At 35.6% G+C, this 27,385-nt stretch overlaps 1 protein-coding gene across 1 annotated transcript in view; it reads right to left on the bottom strand.

Annotated features, from left to right (window-relative positions):
* Positions 1–4,540: 4,540 nt before the first annotated feature.
* The window catches only part of LOC111903575 (LEAF RUST 10 DISEASE-RESISTANCE LOCUS RECEPTOR-LIKE PROTEIN KINASE-like 2.1), a 51,163-nt gene continuing 28,318 nt past the window's right edge, over positions 4,541–27,385 (bottom strand). Inside the window, exons 2-3 of the mRNA XM_023899342.3 lie at positions 6,154–6,180; positions 4,541–5,968 (exon numbers count right to left, since the gene is read on the bottom strand). Coding sequence (XP_023755110.1) covers positions 4,809–5,968; positions 6,154–6,180 — 1,187 coding nt within the window. The 3' untranslated portion in view covers positions 4,541–4,808. The remainder of the gene's footprint in view (positions 5,969–6,153; positions 6,181–27,385) is intronic.

Genomic DNA, 27,385 nt, shown 5'->3' on the forward strand with positions numbered 1-27,385 from the left:
ATTACTTCCTTTAATACTAAAATTAATTCCAAATTAATTTGAGATTAAATATTTATTAAACAATATCATTTCTAATTAATATATTATATCCATAATATAGGGGTGTTGAACGGGTAATTTTTTCGGGTTTCGGGTAATTCGGGTCGGGTAATTCAGGTTTTTCATGTTAGAAAAATTACCCATTACCCTACCCAAACTAAATTCGGGTAATTCGGGTTTGGATAATTCGGGTATCGGGTCCGGTTTGGATAATTCGGGTATTACCCGAAATATATGATTTTTTTTTGAATTTCACCTAAAAATAAATTTAATGAAATAAATACGTCGTGTTTTATTAGTCTTGTTTATATAAACAAACGAGACATAAACGAAGTTACTCAAGCTTTGAACATTGAGATTTTCTAGTCAATAATACATGAGATATCAAGTAATTTTTTAACGACTTAATCTAATCTAATAAGATGTTAAAAAAACAAATACCTAAAGATCTTAATTTAAAAGTTTAAAATATTTAAGATAAATGTAGCCATAAGTTTTTGCATGTTTTAAAGTTTCGTCAAGATAATGAGTTTGTTAGTTATAATAAAAACTATAATCTAGAAAACAGTTAAGTTTTAAAGAACGTGATGATATATAAAAATTACTTTTAATATTGTTAGTGTTGTATTGTCATAATAAATATATTTATGTTTTACAATAATGATAGTTAGTTTAAGCGTGATCAAATACCTGCTATATAGTACAAGCTCTACAAAAAAAAAATTAAAATAATTTGGGTATACTCGAAACCCAAAAAATGTAGCCTTTACCGAGCCGAAAAAAAATCGGGTAACCCGATTACCCGGAAAAATTTACCCGATACCCGATTTACCCGATACCCGAAAAAATCGGGCGGGTAATTCGAGTATCGGGTATTTTCGACAGGGCTACCATAATATATTAATAAATCATTTATCTTGATTTCAAATTAATTTATTAACCAAGTAATAAATTAATAATTCATTCTTCTCTCTCCAACAATTATCCTATTCAATTGTCAGGTTTGAAGGCAACCCAAAACGACATTGCTACTATCAATTAAAGTACATACCAATTATAGTTATGGGCTTAAACACCTAATCCAACAAATAGCTGGTGGTGGTGGGGTGGTGGTAGTGTATGGTGTTTTGGTGGGTGATGGGGTGGTGTTGGTAGGTTTTAGTGATAGGTAGTATAGGTGGGTGGTGGTGGTTGGTGGTAGGTAGTGGAAGTCTTGTTGGGTTATGGGTGGGGATAGTTGTGGTGGGTGGCGGAGATGGGTGGTCAAGGCGGCTGGTGGTGATGGGTGGTGGTGGGGTGGATGGGTGAGGTTGGTGGTGGTGGTGGTGTTGTGGTAATAATGGGTAGTGGAGGTGGGTGGTAGTGATGGGGGTAGGTGCGTAGGGTTGGTTGTAATAGGTGGTGTGGGTGGGTGGTGGTAGTGGCGGGTGGTGGTGATTGTTGTAAGTGGGTGGTAAAGGTGGGTGAGTGATGGTTGAGGTATGTGGTGGGGGTGCTAGTGGTGGGTATTAGGTCGTGGCTTTGGTGGGTCGTGGGTAGAGGTGATGGTGGCCGGTGGTGGTCATGGATGGTGGTGTTGGGTGGTGGAGGCGGGTGGTGGTGGCGGGCAGTGGGTGGTAGTGGAGGTGGGTGGGTGGTGGTTGTGATGAGTGGTATGGGATGGTAGTGGGTGGTGGTGATTGTGGTGGTTGGTGGTTTTAGTAGGTGGTGGTGGTGATGGGTGGTGGTGGTTGATAGTGATTATGGCGGGTGGTGGTGGTGGTTTAAAGAGATTGGTAGTGGTGGTGGTTGGTCGCCATGGTTAGTGGTGATGATGTTGGGTGGTGGTTTTTCTGGATAGTAGGTGGGGGTGGTGGTGATGGGTGGTGGAGATAGATGGCGGTGATGGGTGGTGGTGGTGTTGTTGTTCATATGGTGAGTGGTGTTGGTTAGTGGGTTTTTTTAATTTTTTTTACTTATTATTTTTATTTATATTAATATTATTTGATGATTTTAATTTAAAAAGTGTGTGGTCCAAATTGTTCTCAAATTTTCTCGCAATAAGAAATGTTCTCGATTGAACGCTACACACACACACACATACACACACACACACACACACACACACACACACACACACACATATATATATATATATATATATCCAGATCTACTCACACTACATACATTCTTCCATGGTTATTTTCTTTCTCATCTCAAACTTGAAGAACACACAAACATTACTACCAGTTAGCCACTTGCAACCACCCTTGACTGCCTTTACCTCCTACCGTCGGCGAACCGCCGCCGCCTCCTACCTCCGACGAACCACCGCCCTCAGATCCATAAGTTCCAGTTGACACCAAATCTACAATTTCAGCTTCAGATCTACGATTTTCCTCTTCGGATCTACAATTTCAGCTTCAGATCTATGATTTCTCTCTTCAGATCTACAATTTTCGTCTTCAGATCTACTATTTTCGACTTCAGATCTTCGATTTTCTCCTCCGAATTATGAGCTCCGGCAACCGGTGATAACCACCACCTTCCTCCATCATTGTCGATCGCCATTTGGTTTCAGACCTGAAGTTAAGAAGTTGTTTCAGCTTCACTTTCTCTATCTAAAACACAAAGCATATCAAATCTGGTGCAATTTGGTTAGATCTGATAGTCGACCTTATCACTACCGACCACCACCTAATATCAGCTATTGTGCTTCGTTGGAACAACGAAAAACGTCACACTCTGCTCTGAAGTCCAGATCTAGTTCATCTCCAGGTCTTCGACATCCAGATTTGATGGAATATAAGAAAACTTCTCCGATTTGCTTCGCCGAAACAATAGATCTGACGGAAATTACCGCCAACAAATATGACATCCATATCTCATATTACCACCATCGATGTGACTCTACCTCTACAACAACTGACGTCGCACCATTGTTTTTGTTGCCTACCATCAATGCTCATGGATCTGAAGCAAGGGAACAATCTCTGGATATATGATGCATTGAAGGTGTTTGATGAAACGCTTCATCAAAAACAAGGTATGTTTTTAAACATTGAATAATATGAATAAGTTTCTGAACTAGTTTCTTAAGCTGGGAATAAGCGTTTTTTTTTTTTAATTTATTTATTTATTTATAATTGTTAAGTTGTTAATGCATGGATTTTATACATATATGATTGTTTCAACTAGAAAAAAAAAATTAAGGTGTAAATGCATGATTTTTTATAAGTCTTAAGTTGTGAATACATGATTTTTTGTAAGTATTAATTTGTGAATGTATGATTTTTTATGAGTTTTAGTTGTGATTAAATGAATTTTTTATAAGTTTTAAGCAGTATATGTATGAATTTTTATAAGTTTTAATGTGAATTTAAACGTTTTTTTTATTATATTAGTATTTTCTCAAATAATACGAATTTATGTTTTTTAAGTTACGAATTGTGATGAATGTGTGACGTGAGTGTGTGAACTATAATCTAATATAACCTCCAAGCCCCAAACATCATCAGATGTAATTTTAAACCTATAAATATATTCTATTAAACTGTGAATTTGTGTATTAAATTATGAATTAAATGTATTAAGTTGTGAAATGAGTATATTAAGCTGTTAATTTTTTTTATGGATTTTATTTTTTCTTCTAAAATATAAGATGAAAGAAGCATTATATATAGATTTTATTTTCTCTAATTTTGAATAACATGTAAAATTTTAATTGTGGATATTATATAAATTAAAATTTGAAAGAAAAACCTACCTACATATCTGAATGTGTAAATATAACTACTAAGTACATAATATGGATGTGAATATATAGTTATTGTGTATTAAACTTTGAATTTAATATATTAAGCTGTTAATTTTGTGTATTGATTGTGTTAAGCTGTAGTTTGATTAAATTAAATTGTGATTTTTTTTTTTATGAATTTTATGTTAAAATATAAATATTTGTATTGATTTTCTTGTGAGTATTTTTTTTGTAAAGTAAATATGTAAGAATGTATTAGTTTTTATAATTGTTGCATTAAACTCTAAATTAGTGAATTAATATGTTTATTAAATTATGAATATAGTATTAAGCTAACAATGCATGATTTTATATACAAATTTGGTTTGAAAGAAATGATGGTTAGATGGATGGTGCTGATATGTGGTAGTTGGTAGTGGTGGTAGAGTTTGGGGTTGGCTTTTCTAAATTAGTGAATTAGTGATATTATGATTGTGTTAAATTGTGAATTTTGTTTACTAAACTATGAATGGATTGTATTAAATTTTATATTTTGTATAATTTTTGTGTTAAAATATGAATGTATGAATTAAAATATTAGAATGCAAAAATTATAATTTCACCCTTTACATACCAAAAATACAAAAAAAAAAATCCGGATTTTAACATGTTTAATAAGTATTTTGTATATATTTACTTATAAAATTGGGTTCTTAGGATTACAACGATTAATTATAGATTTAATTAAAGCATGCTAAATAAAATTAAATATAACGTCCTATTTTTTTCTTCATTAAAAGCTGATCCTTACATAAAAGTATAAAACTGAGAAGGATAAAATATGTTTTATAACCACCAAGTCTACAAATTGGACTAGAGAATAAAATTAAAAAGAACCAAAGATAAATGGCTTAATAACCTCTCAAAAAGTCTTTGAACAAAAGCTTACATTGTCAGAAGATATATCAATACCTAAAAATAAGAAAATTTTCATCAAACTTTATATCTTCGAAAAATATGAAACCATCATGCATGCAATGAGTGCGTTAGTATTTCATACTTCTTTTATACTACAGTGATCCATACTGACGTCCTCTGATGTGTTACATATGGTGGCTTGTGATCGTGGAAGAGAAGAAAAGAATGGTTTTGGTGGAATTTCCAGTGACTCCATGTTTCCTTCTAACATTTCTATCACTCCATTGATGGATGGCCTTTGTTTCGGATCAGTTTGTATGCACCATAAGCCGACTATTGTCATTTTTCTAGCATAATCATTTTCCTCTATAGTTGTCAAACCATCTAATAAGATTTCATCTTTCTTCAGACGGTTGTAAATCCAATGAGGGAAATATATCTCACTCGTATGCCCAGAACCAACACCAACACCAGCATCAACATTTTTCCTTCCCCCAACTATTTCTAGTATTAACATCCCATAACTATAGACATCCGATTTATGGGAGACACCTCCGAAGTTTCTATTAACAACTTCAGGGGCAATATACCCAATAGTGCCTCTAGCCTCTAACATAGATACGATACTGTCTTTCCTAGAGTATAATTTTGCAAGCCCAAAATCTGCTATCTTGGGACAAAAGTCTTCATCCAGGAGGATATTATGTGGCTTTATGTCAAGATGCAAAATTCGAGTGTTGCAGCCACGATGCAAGTAGTCAAGGCCTCGTGCAATTCCAAGGGCTATCTCATATAACTTGTCTACACCTATGGGTTTGCTTGTATTTGGACAGACACGACCATATATAAACTTTTCTAACGATCCATTTGGCATGAACTCATATAGGAGAGCTCCTTTTTGATGCTCAAAACAAAATCCCAGAAGAGTAACAATGTTAACATGAGATGTCCTACCAATGCTTGCAACTTCGTTTATGAATTCTTGCCCAGATGCTTTTGATGAGTTCAAAACTTTTACAGCCACAAGACGTCCATCTGAAAGTTTCCCTTTAAACACAGTACCGAAACCTCCTTGTCCTAATTTAACTTCAAATGAGTTTGTCATGTCGTTAATATCAGCATATGTGTATCTTTTTGCACTCAACGATCCATATTGTATGACAAAGGCCTCAATGCTATTCTCGTCCGCAGTTGGATGATTAGATAAGACAACACAATTGCTTCTTAGTGAGGATTTCATACTGCAAATGCACATCAACACAATTGATAGTGATATTGCCGATAGAATTCCTAGAACTGCAAACAAAGAAAAAGTTACTGCCACAGAAATAGCCTTGAAAAAAAATTCTAATATTAATATTTATCACAAAATGCAACCATTGTCTTCGTTTTCCTTATCGCATTTAATTAAAGGAAACCTCCAATCACCACAACCTTTGGAAATTCAAATCAAATTATAACAGATAAGAGGATAAACGTACTCATTATCTTAACCCAAACGCCGGACCCTGCAATACCAACAAAAACTTGTATTAAATCTTGCTTACTACGATAGCCATGAAATATAGGAATCTTGAGTACACTAACCTTCTAATGAGCTTTTAAAAAAAAAATAACCATTTTATTCAGTTAAACGATCACTTACTCCAAAATGCTCTATTTTGGATTTGATTTTCAAATTCCAAGAGGGTTTTTTTTTTTTTTTCTTTCCAAAGAAAACTCTATACTTATATCTGAAATATCAATTTCGAAGTGTTTAATATCACCGTTTTTCAATCAAATTTATGATTTTACTCCTCTAATATTGAATATAATTCACATTTACTATTATCTGTTTAACTTTTGGGTTGTATTTAAGTAAAACACAATTTTTTTTCTCGAATTTTCGGAATTGACCATTGGATTTCAAACTTGTTTTTGAAATTATAAAGTTTTTTTTTCGAACTCCGAAATTTCTGTTCGGAAGCCAAAATGTTGGTTCGGAATCCAGAATGTTGGTTCAAAGTTCCAAAATGTTAGTTCAAAATGTACATTTTTGTCAGAAAAATATTTTTTATCTCGGTATGGAGTACTCATTCTGGATTAAGTGGTTATTTTTGTCGAAAACAATTTTTTTGGTTATTTGTTTTCAAATACACATTAAATTATTGTTAGATTCCTCAATTTCTCTTAAATGTAAGTTTCTTGATTCATTTTAGATGGTTTTAACTTACCTTTCAGAGGTTAACTTTTTAGATAGGTTTCATGTACGACTAGTCTATCCTCTCTCATTGACGCCTAAACTATGTGTGGCGTGTGCAACAGCTTGTGGCCTCATGGACTGATCGGGCCTAAGTTTAGCCTATAAGCATCTCCATTGAAAGCTTTTTAGAAACATAAAATATTAAGAATTAACCTATAATTTTTTTACCAAACGATGCTCTTTTAGTTTAATTATAGGAGTATCATGGAAAAAAAAAACCCAAATGTCACATCTTTCCTATTGTTTAGTCATTGAGTCGATGACCCCGAAACATTTATACAAACAATAAATGTGTAACTGTGTAGTGATTAGATAATAGGGAATTATTTATATTCAAAGAGTATAACATAGACAATTAGTATATCATTTTGTTTCATTTTGTGTGTTACTTCCTGAATATTAATTTATTCAAAATGTCATAGTTATTCATATTTTTGGGAGTCCGTATTGATTTAAGATTGTGATGAAATATTTGTAGATTGTCCATGATGATTGGACATTGCATAGGGATTGCTGCAAGATTCATGAGTACTTAGAAAATATGAATTGATTGCTGGTTAAACTCACGCTTAGATATTACTTCATGTATTCAATCACGAGTAATTATAAGACGATAATATATTTTATTCTTCAAACGAAGATATATAAGTCATAGTTTCCAAGTCTGTTGTACACTGTTTTGCATCAACGCATTCGTAACAAGATGTCATAAAGTGTAATTCCATGTATGACATGATGAGTGAAAGGTATGATTGTATAGTCAAAGTTTATTCGTTCCTTTTGCCTCAACAGAAAAGCTATATCTTTGGGCATCTCAATGATTTGTTGCTGATATCTGAAGTGTTTGGCCATGCCCATACTAAATTGATGTGTTTAATTAGTGGTCTGAATCTAGTCGTCATAAATCAGAAATCGGGAAATAAAATCTTGGGCTATGAGATTGATTTATATTCATGTATCATGTCCATATGATATCTTATAGATAGAATGAATAGTTGATCGATTATATTAGGGCCAACGTCTATTTTAATCAGAGTTCGACAATGGCTTTGGAATGCACTGTCTACTTGTTAGTTAGAGATTTATACTTGCAATTCTAGTTGATGACTTATCCAAGTGGGAGATTGTTAGATTAAGATTTCTAAGGTCCTAACTAAATTAGTATAATGAAAAAAGTAAAGGCCTTCTTGGGTTGCTAGTAAGAGAGAGGTAAAAGATTTATTAATATATTAATTACAAATAGTAATAATTAATTAATAATTAAACATAATTAATTGGAATTAATATTTTAGAAATAATAAATGGTGCAATGCTTGAATTGCAATTGTTTAATAATTAAAAAAGGAAGGCAATTCTAGAACCCTCCATCTTATGGACGTTTTTAAAAAAAAGATTTGAATAGGTATAAAATAATATTAATGAAACAAGATTTGAATAGGTATAAAATAATATTAATTTATTATTCAAATCTAGAGTTTTAGTGTTATCTGACAGCTATATAAATGGTCTTAACCCTAAGCCAAAATCAATCCATCCTTCTCACATAGAGAAATCATTTTTCTCCCCTTTCCCCTCTCTCTTATTTCGATCTTAGGGTTTCCTAGGGTTTAGGAGTGATACATTAGAGGCTTCCACATTATTGGGGCTAGCATTCCAAAGAAGGGTTCTTCAAAGTTGGTTCTTATTTTCGATTATAACAAAAGGTATGTAACCTAAAATTTGTAATTTTTTATTTTAGCTAGGGTTATTTAGGTTTTCAAAGTACGTTGCTATTATTTGAAAATCCATAGAATTTCTAGGTTGCATGTGCCTATAATTGTTATGTGAAATTCTACAATACATAGAAGTAATCTCGATAACCCATCAATAATTATCATGTTTCTTGTTAGTGTATCCCACATAGGTGTGATAAGGTCTTATAAGTGGATATATATATATATATATATATATATATATATATATATATATGTGTGTGTTGGAGTCTCTCTTCTCTGCAAAGGATCTTTTAGAGAGTTAATATGGGCTCCACATATATTTACATGGTATCAGAGTCGGTGTATAGCACCCCCGTGCCTCAGCACATCCCTTTTTATCCTCGTCGATCCTCCGAATCAAGATAGAAGTGTTATTGTATCCTACATTGGTGTGACATGGTCTTATAAGTGGCTATATATATGTTGGAGTCTCTCATCTCTCTACAAGGGCTCTTTTATAAAGTTAATATGGGCTCTACATATATTTGTATTTCTGAAGTTTTTTTAATTCATCTCAGTTAAATGTTGAAAGTAAACTAATGTAACCAAAAATTGTTTTTTTTTCTTGAGCATGACACCAAGGGGCATCGTGCATGAGGTCTCCTACACATATAAACACACAAAGGAAACATTAATACTACTTCTAACCTAGTTATCCATAATATATTAAACTCAAATTAGTTGTATAAATATTTTTTTAGATAAAAACGTTTTTATATTGTTGCTTTACAAAATTATGTCTTACATTGGTAGTTGTAGGTTGATGGTATAAAATGATTATATGTGTTTGAGATAGGTAACAAGGCATTCATTGGGGGCGATTTTAGCGACACTTAATCATTTTATGTATTGGACTTTATACATATTTCAAAGGGGATTATATCGTAGTTTTAATACAATGTTGGAGGTGTGGAGTGCACACTTGTATTAATATAGATTGATTTCGTTATGACCAAAATAGTTGGGGTCAAGGAGATTGTGCCACCCTTGCAAGGTTCCAAAGGACAGCGCCCCGTGGCTGGCTAGGGAAAAAAAATTCTAAATTACTAAAGGTACCTTGGTAGAAATTATTGAATTTTTGGGGGTTCTAAAAAAATTATGTATGCCTTTTTGTAATGCCGCAGATTCGGGCTAGTCAATTTAGAGACAATAAACGTCAAAAACGACTTTTGATAGAAGGTTATTTATAGTAAATAATCTTAACCAAGTTATAGCATATGTCACAAGGATTCCATACATATAAAGAATGTTGAAATCTAACTTGTAACGAAGAAATTATGAACCGTCGAAGTTTTGCGACTAAACCGGCACGACGCTGTGTATCGTAAAAAGCGAGTTTGCGATAAAATACTTTTTAACCTTAGCGATCTAAATGTGAGTCTTAGTATACGTTAAATCGAGAGCATGCATATAGAGAACGTTCAGATCTGACTTCGTTAGACGAAGTTATGGTTTTTCTAAGATTTGGCATAGCAGTATGCAGCCCGGAAATTGAATTTTTGATCGATCAATTTTTAGCCGACACAACTTAAATGAGAATCGAAGATCTCGTTAATAGGAGCTCGGAGGTATAAAAATAGACAAAAACGAACGTCGGATGACAAAGTTATGAATTTTTAACGGATTTTATCTAAGCCTGTTAAAATATAACTTTAAAAAGAAAGTCAAAATTAGCCGACAGAGTCTAAAAAAAAGTTGTAGAGCACGTCGCTACCTACGTGTGGATATAAAGAACGTCAAAAACTTGATCTCGTATGTGAAAGTTATGGAATTTAGAAGTTAACTAATGTTTAGGATTAACCAACGAGTGATACGTGTTAAGATTTGGGCCAACCCTTCCTCCCCACGGCTTGGAACAAGATTGCGACACCTAGACAGAGTACGCCCATCGTAATTCAAAGTACGCCCAACATACTGCTGTTTTGGCTATTACGCCCAATGTATCCTTATGTACGCTCATCGTACGCGGGTGCTAGCAGCCTATAAGTAGCACTCGTTTTTCCTCATTTCTCCATACCAATTATCATCCACTTCTCTCTCAACACCCCCAAACCCTCAAGGCTTTTCCTTAGCACCTCCTAGGTGTTATATGCGAGTCCCTGAGTGCCAGAAGGCTCCGAGAAGAAGAGATTCCGACTCATAAGTTCTGCCCGCGCAGAGCCCGGTTTAATGTTCATTATCGTTATTATGAACCTAGAAACAATATTTATCCGTGATTCCAAGTCGTTATATTGATTGATCTACTTACAGGGATGATATATAAGTTGTGATTTAGTGAGGTGTTTAAAGTGGTATTTCCAAATAGTACACTACGTATACCAAACGGACTCTACCTCCAATATGATACTACCTGGTTGTTCTTTACTTGATTGATCTTAATAGTAGACTTTGAGTTAATAAGGAATCTATACTAACAATTAGCCGCAATAAATATTAGACTAAAACTTAGTGATAATAATGCTAGGTTACATCAATGAAAAAGACAGTTGCTAGAAGCGAAGCGCTGCCCAAATTTCAAGTCACCACTTTAACAGGTCAGTACATATTCCCTTTGATGAACATGATTTTAACACCAATATTAATAAAAGTATTAAATATATGTTGAAATTTTATATGTGAGTTATATGCTTCTTATCTGGAAATATGTGTTATATGTATATTTGATGATATACGTTATGCGAACCAGACATGGTTCTATATGTGTTGAAATATATTTAAATGATAATAATAATGGAAGTATTATAAAAGAGAATTTAAATGTATGTTAATGCTTAATACTCTGTATAAAATATTACACTAAGTTAAGATAATGTTTTCTTAACGAAGTTAGTATTCAAAGTTGATTATAAGCATTGTAGTCTCGCTTAGTGATGAAATAAGACTTAAAAGAGATACTTAGTTCAATTAAGTTTGGATATTGGGTAGTATCTTATTAAGGGTATGTGTGTGATCGTAATAGATAATAGAAACTTTGTTCGGCGAGATTGATGATCGGTGGAGTATCTCCTATGTACAAAAGTACTTTCTAAGTACCAAGTCATTTTCAAAGCTCTGTGTCTTAGGTGCTGCTTGTATCGGGGTATTATTACGTTCTTGGGTACGAGTCCTACTCATACCAGGGTACTATAATGTGCTCGAAGTACTATCATGTACAAAGTCCTTCTTTTTTTACACTATTGTGTGTCGGGGTACAAGAGTACTTTGTTAGTATTTCCTCTAACATTTTATTTTGAAGAGCTTTGGAGTCATCATTTCCTTTATGAAGTGATCAGACGAGCTTCATGTGTCAGCATTTCCTTTCACGAAGTAATTGAGGGAACTTCATAGATTGCCTAATAAAGTGTGTCAACAATAGACCACTACCAGGTATGTCTGATGTTATATTGCCAGATACGGTGAGTTTGTGGGTAAAATACATCATGGTTTCAGACCACTGTTAGGGAAAGTTTGATGTTGTATTGTCGGATAGGGTGAGTCTGGGGGTAAAATACCTCACAGTGTCAGACCATTGCTAGGCATAGGTATCTAGATAACCATCCTTGCCTAAATTGTCATGTTTTTACGAACGAAGGTTCATGGTGAAACTTTTTCCATTCCCCATATTTGATGTATTTATTGATCCTCGTTTGCTGCCACAGAATTTCCGAAGCAGCATTGTCAGATTGTTATTCATATTGATCCTTTAGGCTAGATCTTGTAAGATCGTTGTATAGGATCTATACGTGGAAATCGACGGGATGGGATAAGTTGTTGTACAGATATGATATATTTGTGTTAATGATAATAGTTGGATTCGTAGGTTTCAGATATACATTATTATCACATTGTGGGATTAAAATCCCTATGTACTCACCAGGTTTCCCAACCTGACCCACTCGGTTTATTGTATCACAGGCGACTATATGAAAGATACATGCTGCTGAGAGATACAAGGAGTATTAGGCCACAAGTTTAATTACTATAAGGCTTGTAATATTTCGTTGTGATTATGTTTTTGTATTGATGATGACATCCCAATGTTTTAATATAAATAAAATACATTTCTTCGGAAATTCTTTGATAAGATCATTATCATGTTTTACGGGGAACAAATTTTGCAATACTATTCTTTAAAAAGGATACTCTGATTTTTAAATAAGCATAAACAAATCGGTCTTTTCTGGCCGTGAAAATGGAGATGCCACAGTTGGTATTAGGGCATTAGTTTAAGTGAACTAGGTACTTGTAGGAAATTTCTACACTTAAACTTAGAATGCTAAGCGATGATTGTGAGATGAGTCTCTGGTATATTTAGGATGTATGCCTGAATAGACACGAGCACTAGCTTATTTAGGGGAAGATGCCTAAATTTGTTTTATGCGCTAAATTATTTATGCTATAAGATGCCTTATATGTTTTATGATTCTATCGTTTGATCGGATCTATGCCTTATTGCTGACTAGATCTGGAAATTTTATGTGTTCAGATTTCTAAGCATTTAATTATGACATTAAACTGGCATCTAAATTTTCGGAGTAATAAGGAGGTTTTACACATCTAAACCTTCTCTATTAAATTTCTCATCTCGAACAACTATTACAGTGCATGGAACGTCATGGTGAAGACTCGTAGCGAATTGAGTAAATGGAGGAAATGAGAAGGCTTACGATAACGAATGATACCTATTGGAAGATATCGTAAGAGTGGTATATTGTTTTTATAATACATCATGTATAGAGGAGTACGGTACATCCAAATGTAAACATTTGATTGGTAGGATAATAGAATGATTGGTGTAATCCATGTAGTTATCCCATCGTCTGGCATTTCCACTACCAACTGAGTTGAAGTAGAATTGATGATTAAAGATATGCATAGAAGAAGTCCTGGTAGAGTCTAGGGAATTTTTATGATTATTTGGACACATTCATATGTGTTAAATCATTTTGTGATTTTAGGAAATAAGAACTTGGGGACTGCGAGTCAATACTAAGGAAACGTATAAGTAGGTGCGAAAGGTAGTAGAGGCCTATACTAAATGACTCACACTTAGATCATGAAAAGTCATAAGGTTACCAAGGCACTAGTAATTGATTCTGTTTTATTCATGTATGTCATTACCATCATTTCGGTAATGACTAAGAAGATGATTGTTTTTCCGACCCTTGTGGTCATATCAAATCAAGTCCGGTTAAGATGAGTATGTTACGTGGTTCAGAGAACCAAGTTCGATGTAGCATTCGACTTAATCCAGAAGATTGAAGTAAAAGACAATCGAAGCGATCAATAGAAGTATCTCAAAAATTGTTAAGTTAAGAAGCTTGTAGCTAGAAGTGCTTCATGCTAGAATGTGATTATATCACATTAGAACATAAAGGAAGGTATATTTCGTTCTGGAATTTGACTCTAAAAGTCCTAAGTCTAAGAGTTGCATCATGCGACATGAGGTCATTAGAACATAACCCATCGGTTTATTATGGTAATCGAAGCAAAAAAAAATTAGCTTAAGTTAAATAGGGTTAGATTGTAGCTTGAAGGTTATGCTTGAAAGTACAACATAGTACGAAGAGAGCTGGTGCAAGATTGAGCACCGCCAGTAGTTAAGAACTCCACGAGTTAGATACTCATTTGAAAGGATATAAGAGTTACAATTATTACCTAGGATGAAAAGATAACGTATGGAGTAATTATGCAAGCCCTGTCTTGTTGATGACTCAGGGACGTAATCATCCTAAGGGGAGATAACTGTAACGCTCACAGATTCGGGCTACTCAATTTAGAGACAATAAGCGTCAAAAACGACTATTGATAGAAGATTATTTAGAGTAAATAATCTTAAACAAGTTATAGTATATGTCACAAGATTTCATACATATAAAGAATGCTAAAATCTGACTTATAGCAAAGAAGTTATGACCCATCGAAGTTTCGCGACTAAACCGGTACGACGTTGTGTATCGTAAAAAGTGAGTTTGCGATAAAATACTTTTTAGCATTAGCGATCTAAATGAAAGTCATAGTATACGTTAAACCGAGAGCATGCATATAGAGAACATACAAATCTGACTTCATTAGAGGAAGTTATGATTTTTCTAAGATTTGACACAGTAGTATGCAGCCCGGAAATTGAATTTTAGATCAATCGATTTTTAGCCGACACAACCTAAATGAGAATCGAAGTTCTCATTAATAGGAGCTCAGCAGTATAAAGACAGACGAAAATTGACTTCAGATGACAAAGTTATGAATTTTTAATGGATTTTAACTGTCTAAGCCTGTTAAAATATAACTTTAAAAATAAATTCAAAATTAGCCGATGGTGTCTAAACGAAAGTTGTAGATCACGTTGCTACCTACGCGTGGATATGAAGAACGTCAAAAACGGAGCTCGTTACAAAATTTAGAGGATAATTAATGTTTAGGATTAACCAGTGAGTGACACGTCGCAAGATCTGGGCCACACCTTCCTCCCGACGGCTTGGAACGAGATAACGAAACCTGGACGGAGTACGCCCAACGTACTTCTGTTTTGGCCATTATGCCCAACATACGTGGGTGCTGGTAGCCTATAAATAGCACTCGTTTTAACTCATTTCTCCACAACAATTCTCATCCACTTCTCTCCCAACACCCCTAAACCCTCAAGGCTTTTCCCTAGCACCTCCTAGGTTTTAGAAGCGAGTCCCAGAGAGCCATAAGGCCCTGAGAAGAAGAGCTTTCGGCTCATAAGTTTTGCCCACGTAGAGCCCGGTTCCTCGCTAAACTCCTTTGTAAGTGAGTTATGCTTACCCTACTTTAAGTATAACTTATGTTTAAGTTCATTATCGTTATTATGAACCTATAAAAAAGATTTATTAGTGATTCCAAGTTGTTATACTAATTGATATACGTACATGGATGATGTCTATGCTATAATTTAGTGAGGTGTTTAAAGTGGGACTTCCAAACAGTATACTTCGTATACCAAACGGACTCTACCTCCGATATGATCCTACATGGTTGTTCCTTACTTGATAGATCTTGAAAGAAGACTTTGAGTTAATGATGAATCTAGACTAATAATCAGAATACATATTAGATTAAAACATAGCGATAATAATGTTATTTACGTCAAAGGAAAAGACAGTTGCTAGAAGCGAAGCGCTGCCCAAATTTCAAGTCATCACTTTAATAAGTGAGTGCATAGTCCCTTTCATGAACATGATTTTAATACAAGTATTAATAAAAGTATTAAGTATATGTTGAAAGTCTATATGTGAGTTATATGCTTATTATATGGAAATATGTGTTATATGTATACTTAATGATATACGTTATACGAACCAGACATGGTTTTATATGTGTTGAGATGTATTTACATGATAATAATAATATAATTATTATAAATGTGAAGATAAATGTATGTTAATGCTTAATACTCTATATAAAATATTAAATTAAATAAAGATAATGTTGCCATAACATAGTTAGTATTGAAAATTGATTATAAGCACGCTAGGCTCACTTAGTGATGAAATAAGACTTAAAAGAGATGCTTAGTTTAATTAAGTTTGGATATTGGGTAGTACCTTATTAAGGGTACATGTATGATCAGAATAGAGTGTAGAAACTCTGTTCGAGGAGATTTATGATCGATGGAGTATCTCCTACGTATAAAAGTACTTTCTAAGTACCAAATCTTTTTTCAAAGCTCTATGTCTTAGGTGTTTCTTGTGTCGAGGTATTATTATGTTCTAGGGTACGAATCCTACTCATACCAGGGTACTATAATGTGCCAGCAGTAATATCATGTACAAAGTCCTTCTTTTTTACACTATGGCGTGTCGGGGTACGGGATTACTTTATTAGTATTTCCCCATACTTTTTATGTTGAAGAGCTTTGGAGTCATCGTTTCCTTTATGAAGTGATTAGACGAGCTTCATGTAACAGAGTTTCCTTTCACGAAGTAATTGAGGGAACTTCATAGAGTGCCGAATAGAGTGTGTCAACAATAGACCACTACCAGGTATGTATGATGTTGTATTGCCGGATAGGGTAAGTCTGGGGGTAAAATACCTCACAGTTTCAGACCATTGCTAGGTAAAGTTTGATGTTATATTGCCGGTTAGGGTGAGTCTGGGAGTAAAATACCTCACGGTGTCAGACCACTTCTAGGCATAGTTATCTAGATAATCATCCCTGACTTAATTGTCATGTTGTTTTTATGAACGGAGGTGCGTGGTAAAACTTGTTCCATTCCCCTCATTTGATGTATTTATTGATCCTCGTTTGCTGCCAAGGAATTTCTGAAGCAGCATCGTCAGATTGTTATTCATATTGATCCTTTAGGCTAGATCTTAAGAGATCATTGTATAGGATCTATACGTGGAAATCGACAGGATGGGATAAATTGTTGTAGAGATATGATATATTTGTGTTATTGATAATAGTTGGATTTACAGGTTTGAGATATACATTATTATCACATTGTGGGATTGATATCCCTATATATTCACCAGGTTCCCCAAGCTGACCCACTCAGTTTGTTGTATCACATGTAACTATATGAAAGATACATACTGCTGAGAGATTCAAGGATTATTAGTCAACTAGTTTAGTTAATGTAAGGCTTGTAATATTCCGTTATGCTTATGTTTCTGTATTGACGATGACATCCCAATGTTTTAATATAAATAAAATACATTTCTTCGGAAATTCTTTGGTAATACCATTATCATGCTTTACTGGGAACAAAGTCCGCAATACTATTCTTCAAAAAGGATACTCTTAATTTTAAATAAGCATAAACAAATTAGTCTTTTCTGGCCATGAAAATGGGGATGTCACACCTTTCAACCCAAACTACCTTATAAAGGTAGTTAATTTCGATTTCTGGATATTAGAATGGTCTCGCTCCTTTTTTTAAACATACGAAATTGACACACCATATTTTATCTAGTTCATGACTATCTTCTGTGCCTAGAATACTGATTATCCCTTTGAGGATTGTCTTGTGTTGAATTTCTCGTAACCCAGGCATATGGGAAAATATCGATATGGAAAGTGAACCAACAAGCTCCTTGGAGAATCCAATGATTATCATATTCTATTTCTACCTTATTTTCTAACATTCATGGCATCATTAAAAAGAAAATGAATTCAAGCCTCTTCATAGTTATGGCATTATCAATAAGAACACATTAAGTATGACACTATTTATTTAATAAATAAGATGGGTTGTTTATATGTTGCTTCAGTTTTACCTACCAAGAATATGCTCTTGTTATTCTCTAGGAGCAAAAAAAATATCTTTAAAATAACTTGCAATGTTCCTGACATGTTCTTGAGTCACAATGTTGCTATGTAGCCTCTTGGATGTCTGGTAGTAACCATGTCGTCTCTTTTCCTTATGCACAAACAATAAGGGACGTTGAAAAAGTAGACACATGCTAGGTTAGGAAGAGATACTGATGAATGGACCCCAATATTGCTCTCTGATGCCTAAATTAGATGTCAATTGTGACTTTTGCAAAATTTATTATCCAGGGAAAATTTCTACCTTTTTCAGTGTGTATCATGGTCTTTATATACAAATAAAAAAGTCCGAGTTCATGTTTCATTGACCGGTTTACACTTTTTCCCAAGGGTTACAAGGGTAACCTTTAATATAATAGTATTGCCTTTTTTGTGTTTCCTAGGATGTTGCATAGATGAATTTATTGCAATAAAATATTCCCTTTACCGACTGTACAGTTGATTTGGGCTGCTAAAGGTAACCGACCTGGTAAGCTATGGGCTTACGGTGCTGGTTAGGCATTCTTTAATGTTTTTTTTTCGACTTTATGTATGGGCTAACTCCCATACACCATTAATCCTCCCAACTTAATTGCTAAAGGCTGGTGCTCAACCGTTTTTAATAATTGGAATTTAAATATCCTTTAATTACCTAGGTAATGAATTGCCTGATGTTGGTTACACTCGCTTGCACACTCGCATAATTGTTGATGTCATTGGTTCCTCAGAAAATTGGCACTCCTGCCTCTTTTCCCTTATAAATATCTATGATATCAACTATTCTTCTATTTCTTTCTAGTTATTCTATTTCGCCATTATTTTTTTTGTCATATTAGAGATAAAGTCTTGACTTACCATGTCCATCTTACATTCTACAGTGTCTCGTGATCGGCTAGCCGAAGTTTCTCATAAATATCATCTCATTGAGTAGGATGGTGCCAAAATTTCTTGTGTGGGTGCCACTATCGATAATCCATATGCTGGTAAGAAGAGCTTTTATCTTTATTATCTTGAATCAGATTTAAGGGTTCCTTCGTCGCCCTCTTTGGTCAAGTGATTCGGGATTATAGAATCCATACTTGTCAATTGAAACATAATTTCATTCTAAGATAATTTGTTTTGAGTTATTGTGCCATGCGTGTCTTGTTTTTTCGACCGTGGATTTGTTATAGTATTTCTTGCGTATATGAAGTAGTGGTGCATGTATCTATTTTTGTTCCAGTGGAAAGAGCTTCATAGAGGGCCTTCCTAAATCCATCAAAGGGTGGAAAACGAGTTTATATGGATCACTGCTTCACTTTTTACTTATCCTAATTTTTTTTTCATCCCCTGGTATCATTTAAGAATAAAAAACTAAGTGATCTTCTAATCTTGGTCAAGATATATCCAAAATATCTAGATTGTGTTCGGTTACGAAAAAATTTCCTAAGGTGGCGTTGGACTCGTATGAGCACTGCTCCTTCCTTGTATGTTCGGGGGCCAGGTATTTCCTTTTGTTCTTAAACCCTTATTGAACTTTTAATGCTTGTCTATATTGCCTGCCAATTTTTTTAATGTTGTGTGCATCTTTGTCTATATAGATGATGCCTGATTTCTTTTTTGTTGTGTCACTTTCTTGAAGGCAAGAATTATGATCGAGGTATTGCCTCATTTGCTTTTGATTTACCTATAATGGATGACAGCACGAGTAATGATGAAGAAGCATGCAATAGTGAGGATCATAACGAGGAGCATGGTGAAGAGTCTCAGTCTTCTATTCATGTCCACGACTCATATGATTCACACTTGGGTAGTATTAATAAAACTTTGGAGATGTTGTTAGGATGATTATTGATGATAATGATGTTGATAACGAGGAAAATGATACTAGTCTGCTTTCCCGGTAGAGGGCTAGCGAGCAAAACCTCAGTTGCTTTTGCTATTGTAACATCCCCTATTTTTCAAAACCAATTTAACAATTTTGTTTACGCTTTTAAGTATTGAAAATGCGGAAGTTCCTAGTTAAATAAACATCTTTCAAATAACAAATGCCATTGTATTAAAACCTTTGGGATTTCATTCATTTATATCCGAACATACGTTACAACATAGATAAAAAGGTCCTAAAGTTAATAATTCAAGCATATCCTTTATTTCACTCAGCATCCTAACTAGGCAATTTCAACTTTGGCTCCACTACCTATGATGCAATAAAATGAGTGGGTCAGGTTTGGGAAACTTGGTGAGATACGTAGCGTTTTTAAGCCCATACATTTTAATGATAAAGTATCATTCCTCTAAGACATATATCAGGTGTAAATATACAACCTATCCTAAAACCATCTACCCAGTCCTAACCGATCCTCACATATCCTAATTTGACATCAATTGGAAGAATCACCTTACCGGATGAACTATCTAAGCAACTTTTTTACTACATCTGCTAAGGAGTCCTTGGCTAGTGTATGTCATATAAGGCAACCAATGTTCACACATTCTGATGAATATGACTTCTCATTTCAACTACGTCCATGGGTTGTAAACTCATGCTAGCAATGTAATTCACAAGACTGCCAAAAATAGTCAAGTGTTGGTGATCTACTCTGGTCGATGACCATGACAAAATCGTTCGGTTGTCTGATCGGGACCCACCATTTCTAATCATCCTAATATGGGGAGGATTACAATCCAATCTAGTCCCATCCCTAACCCAACTACGAGACCTAATCGATTTCAAGCCTATTCGAAACTAACAAATTCTTTATAAGTATTATTCCTAACCTAAGGCAAGACCTATATCTAAAGATAATTGATTTTTACAACAATTCCTAATCCAAATGTTACTATATTATCTTTATAAATAGCACATAACACATATAATACAAAAAAACATTTACTATATGGCTTTTTTAAGTTAAGATTATGTTCTTGATAATAACTACACACTCACTTGAAAAGTGTCTGGTGATTGGTGAATCGGGCAAAGCTACGCCTTACACCTTTCTCGAAAGACTAAGATGTACATAATACTATGTCGTAGTCTAGTTTTATACTATGTGGAACTATTATCTTAAGAGTTTAGATTCCTCAACAATTCCAAAGTCTACTTCAAGATCAAACAAGTAAGGATCGGTCAGGCGGGACAGTCAGGATGCAAGACCATTTCAACATATAGTCTTTCTGAAATCCAACAACTAAGCCGACATGACCATTATAGACACATATCATATAGTAGATTAATAAACATGACAACGTGGAATCGTAGCTCACTTAAAAAGTAAAATAGATGAGAATCAGGATCTAAACAGTCAGAATACCGACTTACGTCCTTCCTACATGAAGATTATGGAAAGTTGAGCACTTGAGGGTGTCGTAGGGCTTCGATGCAGCTAGAATGAAGAAAAATGGGCTATCAAAATTTTCAGAGAAATACCGAGTGTGTGGGGAGGAGTGAAAGAATGAGCTGGTATTTATAGGTGAGTTTGGAGTTTTGTGCATTGTGCAATAGGAGGCGCACCATGCATAAGGGTGACGTTGATCCATTAGGTTGCCGACACGTGGAAGGATCTGGGAGGGGCTACATGGTTGACTTCACGTGCAAGCTAAGCATGATTTGCGTATACGTATGACGTTTTCTAGATTTTCAAAATTGCATAACACCTTTATAAGAGCATTGTTTTTAACCTTATTTATATCCACAGAAAGCTCTCAACGAGATCGACAACTTTCCTTCACACTTCATCAGCTAATTCTGATTTATTTTATTTATATAGGCTTCGCCTATTAAATCCCATATAAAATGCATAACTCTAACATCCGACGTCCATTTCCGATGGGTTTTATATCATTGGAATCTTAACAACGAGATCTTCAACTCTCATTTAGATTGTTTTTTTCTAACAATCTATCGATCTAAAATCTGATTTCGGTGTCCACACTGTTACGCCAAATTTTAGAAAAATCATAACTTCCTCTAGTGAATTCAGATTTAGACAATACTTATACACACAAATTCACTTTTAAGATATCTATGAATTACCTTTATACTTCCTAAGCTAAGAAGCACTCTAACCGAGATTCATTTTTTACGCTATCTGTAGTCGTGTCGGTTTTATCGCGAGACATTGGCGCTTCCTAACTTCTTTGTTCTAAGTCGTACCGAAGCGCTCTAAATATGGTACATGATCCTAATTACGATTACTATAACTAGGTTGAGATTATTTTCCCTAAGCGATCTTTTGTTTTTTGACGTGTATTTTAAATCTTATTTATTTTATTGTATAATATATCTTAATATCATATTAAAACACACAAGCACATAATATATTAATAATCATGTCTTATTCATTCACAAAATAACTACATGACTTGACCATAAAGGTTACATGCTTGATTACTAAGACTATCTGGAAACACGGGTGTTACATTTCTCTCCCCTTAGGATGATTCCGTCTCCAGAATCATGTGTCAGCAAATTGATGTGGATAGTGACTCTTCATTTCACTTTCTGTTTCCCAGGTGAGATTTGAACATCTTCGGTGTTTCCATCGCACTAGCACTAAGTCCATCATCTTACGACATAACTTCTTTGTCTTACGGTCGACAATTTCTATAGGCTCTTAAACCAGCTGCCTATCTTCGTCAATCCTTAACTCTGAAAGTGAAAGCATATCCAATTCTTCTCCCGAGTAGTTCCTCAAATAACAAATGTGAAAGGTATTATGGATACCTTCCAGTTTGGATGGCAATTCAAGCTTGTAAGCTTGATTCCCTACCCTTTGAAGTACCTTGAATGGTCCTATTAAATGAGGACCCAACTTCCCATGCTTTCCGAATCTAATCAGTCTTTTCCATGATAAGACGTTAAGTAACACTTGATCACCCAAATCAAATGTTATTGGTCGTCATTCTTTTTTGTGTAGGTCTTTTGATGACTTTTGCCAGCTAACTTCCTTTCCCTAATGACTTTATGCTTCTCGGCGGTTTCATGTACTATATCCGGACCCACAAAATTTTTCTTTCCCACTTCTGGCCAACACGACGGTGTTCGACACTTCCTTTCATATAGTGCTTTGTAGGGAGGCGTCATGATGCTTGAGTGATAACTATTGTTGTAGGAAATTCAGCCAAGGATAGATGGTTATCCCAACTACCTAGAAACTCTAAGGCGAATGTCTGCAACATATCCTCCAAGGTTTGGATAGTTCTTTCTTTCTTTCTCTCTCTCTCTCTTTCTCTCTCTCTGTCTGTCTGTTTACGGATGATAGGCAGTATTCAAACACAACTTCGTGCCTAACTCCTCATGCAGATTTTTCCAAATTTTGGAGGTGAATCTACCGTCCCTATCTGACATGAAAGATAAGGACTCTCCATGAATCCTTATGATTTCCCTTACCTGCCAACTTCTACATAGACCAATCCTCCCGTGCTGTTATAAAATTTTCACTCTTTGTAAGTCGGCTTACTACAACTCATGTCATGTCATGACCTTTCTTTTTCTTCGGAAACTTTGTTATGAATTATGTGGTAACAACATCCTATTTCCCTATGGGTGCTGGTAAGGGTTCTAGACTCCCATATGGCTTCTGATGTTGTGCCTTCACTCTCTGACAAGTTATGCATTCTGTTACGTAAGTTGTTACCTCGACCTTCATTATCGGCCACTAATAACAAGGCTTCATGTCTAAGTACATTTTGGTGTTGGCTGGGTGTATAGAATACACAGTCTTATGAGATTCTTTCTTGAGAAGATCCCGTATCCCACCTATCTTTGGCACCCAAATGAGATTCTTAAACTTCTTAAACCTTTTTTTGTCTTCTTAAAACATGAATGTCTTGCCTAGGCATTCTTCTTATAGATCACTCTCAGCTAGAGCCCTCGTCCGAGCTTTTTTGATCTTCTCTATAATCATTCAGATTACTTCAAGCTTCAACGATGTAGCTCTCTTTCTTTCAGGAATCACCTTTCTACTCAGGGAATAGGCTACAGTATTTGCTTTTCCCGAGTGGTAAACTATCTCACAATTGTAGTCCTTGAGTAGCTCCATACATCGCCTTTGTCTCATATTCAACTACTTCTAAGCAAAGAGATATTGGAGGCTCTAATGACCCATATAGAGTTTGCATTTGATTCTGTAAAGATGATGCCTCTATATGTTTAGGGAAAAAACCACTAATGCAAGCTCTAGATCATGAGTCCAATAAATTTACTCGTGGGACTTTTGCTGTCTTGAGGCATAAGCTACTACTTTTTCCCATTGGGTAAGAACACATCCTAATCCAATCTTAGAAGCAACACTGAAAACTACAAAATCTTCAGATCCTTCTAGTAGGACGAGGATTGGTGCCTCGCACAATCTCTTCTATAATTCACCAAAATCTCTTTCTTGCTTCTTGCTCCAAGTATAGACAACTCCTTTTTTTTTGCCAAAGCAACAAATAGAGCCGTAATAGAAGAGAAATTTTGGATAAATATTCGATGTGGGATTCTTTGGTTTCTCCCACTTCCTTACAACTTCTTTCTTTGCTAGGTCAACCATAATACCTTCCTTGTTAATTACATGACCCAAGAACTGAATCTCCAATATCCAGAAGTCGCACTTTGAGAACTTTCCATAAAGTTTCTCCCTCTTAAGGACTTCCAGTATTTCTTGAAGATGTTTTCTATGATCTTGATTATTCTTGGAGTAAATCAAGATGTCTTCTTTGAGCACTATTGCTAAATTATCATAAAAAATATTTGCAAACTCGATGCGTCAAATCCATCAAATGTTGCTAGGGCATTTGTTAATCTGAACAACAAAATAAGGAATTCATAGTGTCCATATCAGGTTCTAAAGGCTGTCTTGTCGATATCTGCTCTCTAATCCTTAACTGGTGTTAACCTGACCTGAGATCAATTTTGGAGTAAACAGTTGCTCCTTGCAATTGATTGAACAAGTCATCTATCCTAGATAAAGGATACTTATTCTTGATCGTAGCTTTATTTATCTCCCGATGTCAATACATATTCTCATAGTACCGTTTCTCTTCTTTACGTATAGTACTGGAGCTCCCTAGGGTGATGAACTAGGTTGTAACATTCTAAATTTGGTATGTTTCCGTCTTAACCCCTTAATGCAAATTTCTATCTTTTTGGTCCCCACCTAGTACGCGCGGCATACTCTATGAGTACGCTAAGTGTGCTAGCACATTTCTGGACGCGGGATTCACCCACATACGATGGGCGTATGTGGGAGTATGCTGGGCGTATGGTAACCGGGGGAAAACCCTAATTTTTAGGGTTTGTGCCCTATTTAAGCAACTTATGTTGCCTTGATTGCATCTTTTAGCCAACCTTTACTCCATAATACCCTAAGTACGAAACCCTAAGTGCCTTTTCTATGTTTGAGCTTGCATGTGAGATTTTGTGTTGTTTTTAGTGATAAAGAAGAAGAACACTTGTGTAACATCCGGATTCCCAGGTATTATATTTTATTCTCTTATTTTTGTAAGTTGTGAGGAGACTCGGCGAGTTGGTGTCTAAACTCGCCAAGTATGGTCGCGGATTCGTATGCGAGTTCATAGCTGGACTCGGCGAGTTCACGAGTGGACTCGGCGAGTCCACGCTGTTTAATGAAACCCTAATTTCTAGGGTTTGGGACCTATTTAAAGGCCCTTAGGGCCGTCATTTGCGGCCACCAACCCCCCAGAGAGAAACCCTAAGAGATCTAGAGTGTTTGTGAGGAAGGAGAGGCCATTCTTGATCCTTTTGTGGGTGTTTTTGCAAGAAGGAAGTGACCAAGGCAAGAAAAGGCTGAAGGAGGTGCGATTTTGGTGGTTTTTGAGTTCATAGAGATTGTATTGAGGTATTTTCTCGGACCTTCTTCAGTTTTGGTGTTGATTCTTAGTGTTAGGGTTTTCTAACCCTTTTAGAGGTTGATTAAGTGGAGCATTTGGTCCCTTCTCGAGTTTGTGTCTTGGATCTGGACCCAAAGAGGTCCAGAGACCTTAATCCTTGGAGCTTTACGAGTCATTTTGGGAGCCATGAGCTTGGGATGTCATTTTTGGGGCTAAATCACCAAGTTAGACCATTTTGACATTGTATGAGTGTCAAGGTCTGAACTTTACATGATTATCATGCTTGGGAAGGCCTGATCTATGAATGTATGGAACAGATCTAATCTCAGGAGTTGTATGGAGTTTGTGCATGGCATGAACTCGCCGAGTCCGAAGAACAGACTCGGTGAGTAGTATGAAGGTTTTTCGTAAATCACTCAGTGAGTGGATTTACCGAGTTGGGGAATAACTCGGTGAGTCAGGGAGAGTCAGGGGGACTGAGTTCAAGATGGAACTCGCCGAGTTGTTCTTGAGACTCGGCGAGTTGAGTCGAGGTGGCCCCGCGATTCATGCCAGGTGGAACTCGTTGAGTCAGGGGAAGTACTCGACGTGCCAAGAGAGGGTCTAAGAGAGTCAGTGGACACGTGTAGACTCGCCGAGTCGCCCTAGTGCACTCGACGAGTCGGGTAGAAGTTTGACCGTTGACCTTGTTGACTTTTAGGGTTGAGTATAGTTGTATTTATGAGAGTATTTACTTTATGTGATTAGGTGGAGGCTAGATCACATTTCTACCGAGTCAGACACTTACTGAGACACCGAGGTGAGTCTTCTCACTATAAGTTACCTAGAGTGGTATATTGTGTGGACTAGAAGGTCTTATGTGTTATGTATGAGATTATGTGCTATGTGTTATATGTATGTTGTATGATGTTATAGACCGGACCGAAGGGTCCAACGATACAGACCGGGCCGGAGGGCCCAACGAGCTATGACCGGACCAAAGGGTCCAACGAGCTACGAGACTGGAGGGTCCCGCTGAGACACATCGACCGGAAGGTCGTATTATAGCCTCGAGTGGCGTATATGTTGTATGCGGCATTTTCGGGAACTCACTAAGCATTTATGCTTACAGTTGTTGTGTTATGTGTTTCAGGTACTAGTGATGTGTGCGGGAAGGCGCCGACATGATTTGTACACACACACGCTTTGGAGTTTATGTTTGAGATTCTGGGGAGACGTTTTGTGATGATAACATTTGATACAATATGTTTTGACATTATTTTATGAGAAAATGTATGTTTTAAAAATGAAAAATTGTTTTGAAAATTTACGTTGTTAGAAGTTGGTATCAGAGCCTTGGTTTGAGGGATTCGGATGCATCTTCGGGCGTATCAGAACTCAAACTGAGGATTTGAGGAAAATTTTGATAATGAAGTAAAATTTTTGAAAAGAGTAAAAAGAGTTTTGAGACAAACAGAGCAGAGTCATGTGTACGATCAGCCAGCGCCCGAACGGTGAATCCCCCAATAGTACCCTTACATTATGTGTTATGAGATATGTTATGTTACATTATGCATGCTAGAGTAGGCTAGGTATACATATTAGGACTAGAGTGGCCTGATTTGTGATGCCTTAGCCTAGGAGATTTCTGCTATTGAGATGCTTTG

The sequence above is a fragment of the Lactuca sativa genome, chromosome 8 (genome assembly GCF_002870075.4).
Source record: "Lactuca sativa cultivar Salinas chromosome 8, Lsat_Salinas_v11, whole genome shotgun sequence".
Classification (NCBI taxonomy): Eukaryota; Viridiplantae; Streptophyta; class Magnoliopsida; order Asterales; family Asteraceae; genus Lactuca; species Lactuca sativa.